Source organism: Alnus glutinosa, chromosome 12, assembly GCF_958979055.1.
Source record: "Alnus glutinosa chromosome 12, dhAlnGlut1.1, whole genome shotgun sequence".
Taxonomy (NCBI): domain Eukaryota; kingdom Viridiplantae; phylum Streptophyta; class Magnoliopsida; order Fagales; family Betulaceae; genus Alnus; species Alnus glutinosa.
Window position 1 is genome coordinate 15333540 of NC_084897.1, and position 7014 is coordinate 15340553.

Consider the following 7014-nt stretch of genomic DNA (forward strand, 5'->3'; position numbering starts at 1 on the left):
AGAGCAGGGGAAATTATTGTTGGGGGACAATTTCTTTTTTATTAAAAAAACCCCCTTTTAATGAAGGAGGGGGGGGGGGACAGTTTATCCTCGAAGAGCATTAGCTTCGGGTAGACTTGCACGAAGCGGAAAGGAAGGCAATTGTGGTGAGGGCTAGGCTGAGATAACAAAAAAAAAAAAAAAAAGAGGTTAAATACATATTTGCTCCTTGTGGTTTGTAAACTTTATTTTTTATTCTTTCAGTTTTACTTTTATCATAAGTGATACATGTGCTATGAGAAAAGATATAAATGGTACCTCCGTCTATTTTTCAATCCAAAACTAACAGAAATCCACGTCAGCGCCACGTGGTACCATTCAAAATATGACACGTGGCCATAATATTTTTTTTTTAATTTTAAGGCTTTTTTTTTAAAAATAATAATAATAATAACAATAATTTTTGGGGTGGCTCTTTTGGACCACATCTGTGGCCCATGCCGATCTAGGAGCGGCCAAACCACCATCGTGGCTCATGGGGTGGTTTAGCCACCACAAGCGCAAAACGGGAAGCAAAAAAATTTGAGGGTTTTGGAGGGTTTTGTCTTGGGGTGGTCGAACCACCCCTGTGACCCATGGGGGTGGTTCGGCCACCCCAAGGGCAAAACGGGAAGCAAAACAATTTGAGGGTTTTGCCTTGGGGTGGCCAAACCACCCTCAAACCGACCGATCTGGTGGTGGCCGAACCACCCCCGTGGCACAGGGGGGAGGTTCGACCACCCTAAGGGCAAAAAGGGAAGCAAAAAAATTTGAGAGTTTTGCCTTGGGTTGGCCGAACCACCCCCGTAGGCCACGAGGGTGGTTCAGCCACCCCCAAATCAGCCGATCTCGGGGTGGCCGAACCACCCCTGTGGCCCATAGGGATAGTTCGGCCACCTCAAGGCAAAACGGGAGGCAAAAAAATTTGAGAGTTTTGCCGTGGGGGTGGTTTGCCAAATGGGTTAGCTGGCTACCCTCTTGTGGCCAACCACCCCTACAATTTTTTTTAATTTTTTTTTTTTTTAAAAAAAAAAAAAAAGCCTCAAAATTAAAAAAGAAAAAAAAAAAAGAAGGTGTGGCCACATAGCACTGACGTGGATTTCGGTTAGTTTTGGATGAAAAAAGAAACGGATGTACCATTTGCATCTTTTTCTATAGTACATGTATCACTTATGATAAAAAGTAAAACTGAAGAGATAAAAAATAAAATTTGCAAACAACAGGAGGCAATTTTGCATTTAACCCAAAAAAAAAAAAAAAAAAAAAAAAAAAAAAAGGCTTTGGTATTGTGATGATGGTGGTTGACAGTGTCCTGCAACTAGAGGTGTGCGCGGCGACTGCCTATACCAGTGGTGTTTGTTTTGTGGAGTGATCCTTGCACAATACACTTTACACAACACAATCACATTGGGTGGAACTCATGTAGTGGGTCTCACTCACATGAATCTCACCCCATGTGAGTGTATTGTATAGTTATTGTGTAAAGTGTGTTGTGTAAACATTATTTCCCGTTTGTTTTAAGGGTGTAAAGCTGGCCGGTAACCGGTAATCGGCCAACTGGTTTGGTACCGGAGTGGTTACTGGTTTTAAAATATATTGAAACTGGTTATAATCGGGAACTATATATATATATTTAAAAAACTAAAATAATAAAATCTTGAGTTTTACACTTTTACTTCCATTCCAATTTAGGCTAACATATTGGGCCAAAAAAATGTTGAAATATTTTTTTAAAAGGCTAAAAAAGTTTAAATTAAGCCAAAAAAGTAGGTCCAATACCCCCTATGGCCCATGGGGGTGGTCCGGATAACCAGGTATCAACCAGTAACCGCCGGTTATTAAATAACCGATTAACCGACTACCCAATTACGATTATCGGTTTTAACTAATAACTAGTAACGGTAAACGGGTTTTCATCCCTAGTTTGTCTAAAGGGGCGAAATTTATGTTTTTTGGAAACCCTAAGTGAAATTCTCAAAGAGTCGAAGTTTGAGAGAGAGAAAAATATATATTCTTCTAAATTTTAAAAAATTATATATAATATATATAATAATATAATACTAAATAAATGGACGGCTAGTATGGTCAAGCCATATTTTTATTCTCCTTTTCTTTTTTAAACCTCAAGTAAATTTTAAAATCATCGTTGAATTTAAAACGAATTATTACTAAATTTTATTTCGGTAATTTAAAAAAAAAAAATCAATTTAGATTAATAAATAAATAAAATAAAAGAGCATTACTCTTTTAATCCCGCCCACTCAAATTAATGATAGGAAAAACGGCCGACCATTATCCTTAGTGATCGAAGGGTGGAGCCTACTGATCAGTGACCCCCTACCAATAATTCCATAGAAGGAGATAGCTAGTCTATATTAAGATCAGCGATTGTTAAGGTTAGAGTCATAATTAAACATCGTACTAAAATGGCTTGCATGCTTATTTTCAAGAGATCGCTTTCTCAGCCTGTCCATATCAAGAGTAGTAGTTTGTGCTTCACCAAATTTTGAAATGATTTGAGAGACAAAGCTAACAAATATAGTAAGCACTTAGGATTTATTTATTTCTAAGCCAATGACTATATATATATGAATCTGAAACATCGGACTCTACAATTTCAATTCCATAACAAGAAAGACAATATAATAATAACCACTCAAACTAGAATACATAAAACAAGACATCATTTCAGGAAAAGAAAAAAGAAAAAAAAAAGAAAAAAGAAAAAGAAGAAGACATGATTTGCAAGAGCAGAAGATTATGATGATCATGATCATCAGGTCCTGAAGTCTATGGCCATGGCGGTGCTGAGATTGACTGGGTTAATGTACTTGGTGGTTCCAGTCATGATTGCTTGTACGATCAGCCTGTTGGCCTTTTCAGATGGATGAAATGCATCCCAAAACGCAAACAAATCTCTGTTCGGGCACAGGTTGGACACTGGCGTGCATAGCCCGATCCCGTTGTATGGCCCTTGCCCGCAGCATGCTATCTTTGATGATACAAATCCTGCCAAACCCATTAAAATCATGTTATTATTACTCTCTCATCTACAAACCCACTTCTGCAGGCTGGCAGGCTGGCAGCAATATTGGATTGATCAGATGGTCATGTTATCTGAATCCTTTTTCTTTTTTTCTTTTTTCTTTTTTCTTTTTTTTCTTTCTTTCTTTCTTTTTTTCATCTTCTGAGCATTGCCTACAGTTACTGAAAATGCAGATAAATATTTCGTACGTGTAGATAAATATAGTCGTACGTGTAGATAAATATTAATGGAAGAACTAACGAAACCTGGCCATAGTAAATATATTTCGTATCATGCATGCTTTTAAGGGTGCCTTTGCCTTCTTAATATCATGAATAATTAATGCTGTACTTTTGAATCTTTACTGTTTACTTTTTAACGTGACATTACACAATTGAATTTTAAACGGGTCGGTCTATATATATAATATATATTAGTGGTAATTTTTATCAGAGTAATTAACACTGATCTCTTAAGCCACCTAACTCCCAGTGGTCCACAAACTCCCTCTTCAATTACTAGCTAGCTGTGTATGCTATTCTTGAATTGCGTTCTCTCCATAATATGTGATCCAAAACTTTTTCCAAACTTTGGAATCTAATTTTGTCCCGAAGAGTTTGATTAAAGTATTATTAAATAATTAAATTTATTTATTCTTACTAGTTTAAACTTTTAAAATAAGTAATAATTTAAAATGATATGATAATAGATGTTTTGAATTCGAACCATGTTTTTATTTATTTATTTTTTATTTTAGTTAAATATTTTACGTGTTGTGTATTACCTATTAAAAAATAATTTAAGCAAACACATAAAAAGGAATGTTAAATATTAATTAAATGAATAAATGATGATTTATAATCTCGCGTTGAACAAAAGATTTTTGAAGGTTGACATACGTACCATACGCTTGGGGATCGCTAATGAAATCCATGTGCATGTCAAAAGCATTTGCGAAAATAAACACATCCGAGCCAATCTCATTGTTGAGATCGTTGATCAGTTGAGAGAGTCGTGGGTTGAACAAGTTTGTGGCTTCTTGCAGCTGCGGTGCGCACTCGCCATTTATGCTACGCATGGCCAGTTCTGCTGGCACGCAGCCCATTGGTCCAGTGCCCGTCACCAAAACCCTCCGTCCTCCCAACTCATATATCCTCTACATTAATTTTCAAACACAAGTCATGATCATCAGCTACATAAATTAATAATTAATAGTGTTTATTCATCAGGCTATTATTCAAGTCTTTTCCCAAGGGGGAGAGAGAGAGAGAGAGAGAGAGACAGGAGAGCGTGGTATTATTTTTATTGGTTCCTTACAGGCACAATCCTTGTTGACCTCACCAACCAAATTTCTTTCAATAACTCCCTGCCTCCCTCACGTACCTCACATAAATCTGTCATAAATTTTGCATAAATGCGTCGATCCCCACTTCATTACTTTCTTCCTACTTTCCTGTGACCATTGTTCAGAATCTCTTGACATCTATTTATGGTGTTACGTACTTGCAACGATTATCATTATACGTGATACACTAATGCACACTAATGCACACTAATGCTACTGGCATGGTTGATTTAAAAAGCAACTCAAAATATGTTACGTTAATCGACATAAAATGAGTGTGAAGAATAATATTAAGCTATGTAAAAATAATGAGATATATATGTTCTACATTCACCGGTATTACACTCTTAAAAGATCAACTTTTTATTAGATGAGTACTAATTAGACACATCTGTCATTGGATTACATGCTTTTCTTATAAGTGATGGAATTATCAAACTATTAAAAGTGATTAAGCATTATAAGATTAGCAAAACATTACACCAACCTAACTTGAAAGTAGAAAAATAAGATATAAATTTAATTACCCTTAGAATTTTTCTGTACTCTGAAATGAGATAGGCAACGTAGTCTGGGAGAGAAAATTGGCGAGATCTTGGAGAGAATGGAATTAAGAAGTAGTTGTTCACGAAGTCGTTGCCTCCTACGGTAATGAGGATCAGCGCGTCGTTTACAAGCTGCTGAGTTTGCTCGGGTCCAATGAGAGCGCTCACCCGTTCTTGGTATTGTTCAAAGTACAACAATTGTTGGAACATTCGGATTACGAATAGCTGCAAATTAATTAATTAAACAAAACAATTCTCGACAGTGATAACTTTAGTTGCATAATTAATTCATGTACCCTTTTGCTTATTCTATACTACCTATTAAAAGATCATAAATAATAAAGAGTAATGTTATTTAATAAATAGACTATTATACAATTGTCATATAATTGAGATGATGTGACCACATTAAAAATTAAAAATTTTATATTTTATATTTTTACAAAATATTGATCTAAGTGTTGTTTAGTAGCCTACTAAATAGCATTAATAAAACGTAGAGTAATGTTAAATACTAAACATACCCCGTCCGTCTCCGGTGAGACCTGGTAGAATGAAAGTGAGATGGATCGAGGTGGATTATTTAGTATTACTTTACTCTAAACATAATAAAACAGGATAATTAATACAGTTTTAGTTGAAAATGAAAACATTAATAATAATAAATATAATAACGACAACAGCAAAAATAATAGGGTTTTTTTTTTCTGCTAAAAGAATAATAAGAATAATTAGTTTGCTTTGGCTTTTACAATATATATATATATATAGACTTACAAATTGAATTCCGGTGTCATTGAGAATCCCAATCCCAGCAGAAGCAAAGTTAGCACCGACGAGCAGTCTTTCTCCGTTGAGCTCTGGGCTCAAGTATGGCAACGTGGGTTCCGAGCCAATTTGCTCACCTGACAAAACATGTAGGATGACATTAATAATCTAGTAATAACAAAAAAAAAAAAAAAACAGTTCAGTGAACTAAATCATGGACGACAACAAATAACACAAATGTACGTAGAACCCTACTGATAATATCCGGGATGTTAAGCCCGTTTGAAAAACGGCCGGTAGGTCTGTGAGTCGGGTAGTCAATGCCGTAAGGGTACGAGTCGGCACGGGCAGTGGTGGCGAGGTAGTCATTGTTTCCATTATCGACTAGCGAATCGCCGAAAACGATGAAAGCTCGAGCCTCGGCTTGGGAAGAAAGAAAAACCAGAACTAAATTTAGCAAAGAAAGGAGGAGGAGAAAGCTGCTGTCCATTGGGATGGGTGTCAGAAGCTCTTATGTGAGCACTAGCTAACTGATAATGTGAGTGACTCAATACGTCCGCGCGGTGGGTTTATATAAGCTTCACTCTGCTTCTTTATTTATATCACATTAAATTGTCTGTGCTACCACCAGTGAATAGAGACAAGGACCGCCATTAGGATAGTAAGAGAATCTTGGTGAAGAATTATTTTGGCATTGTTGAACTATTCACCATGACACCATGAATTTTCCATTTCGTTTGATAATTAAATGTGACAGTCTAGCAATGGGCAGGGCTTGGAAGCTCCATATTAGTGAAATTTTTTTAAAAAAAATTAACAAAAATACATGAAACAACATACGTCAATTATAACTCTGACAGCCATTCTCGATAATCCCCACAAGTCAACAGCAAGTCAAGATACATGCATTAGAATCACAAAAAAGAACTTGTTCTTTTTTTTTTTTGTTTTTTTTTTTTTTGGGAAAAAGTTTCTTAAACTATCAAACTTTTAACCGAGATAGTATCCTCCCCAAACCAATAAAAAAGTTATGAGTTTGGATCATGCCTCCTTCTTTTACCATATATTTTAGTTAAATATTCCACATGTTGAACGCCACTTAGCTTATTAATAAAAAATTTGAACTCACACGGGGTGATTTAACATGGTATCAGAGCAAAGGTTCTAAATTCGAATTATCTCTTCATTAATTTACCTGTCATTGCAATTAAATATTTTATATGTTGGACATCACCTATTAAAAGGGAGTTTGAGACCACACGTGAAAAGAAGTGTTATAGTATTGATTAAATGGTTAAATTTATCCCGTCCTA

General features: G+C 35.7%; 1 protein-coding gene across 1 annotated transcript; it reads right to left on the bottom strand.

The window, feature by feature from the left end:
- Positions 1-2609: 2609 nt before the first annotated feature.
- On the bottom strand, positions 2610-6251 carry LOC133851898 (GDSL esterase/lipase LTL1-like). The gene is made up of 5 exons (XM_062288523.1): positions 5957-6251; positions 5711-5838; positions 4916-5158; positions 3947-4199; positions 2610-3027 (listed from the first exon to the last, which is right to left on the bottom strand). Exons 1-5 carry the CDS (start codon positions 6189-6191, stop codon positions 2795-2797), a joined length of 1092 nt encoding a protein of 363 aa, XP_062144507.1. The 5' UTR covers positions 6192-6251; the 3' UTR covers positions 2610-2794.
- Between the last annotated feature and the right edge of the window lie 763 nt (positions 6252-7014).

Excerpts from the sequence above, each read along its gene's own strand:
- LOC133851898 (XM_062288523.1), bottom strand. The coding sequence starts at position 6,191 with ATGGACAGCAGCTTTCTCCTCCTCCTTTCTTTGCTAAATTTAGTTCTG. Across the intron at positions 5,839-5,956 it reads TAACATCCCGGATATTATCA|GTGAGCAAATTGGCTCGGAA; the intron begins GTAGGGTTCTAC and ends ATGTTTTGTCAG. Across the intron at positions 4,200-4,915 it reads AGTACAGAAAAATTCTAAGG|AGGATATATGAGTTGGGAGG; the intron begins GTAATTAAATTT and ends AAATTAATGTAG.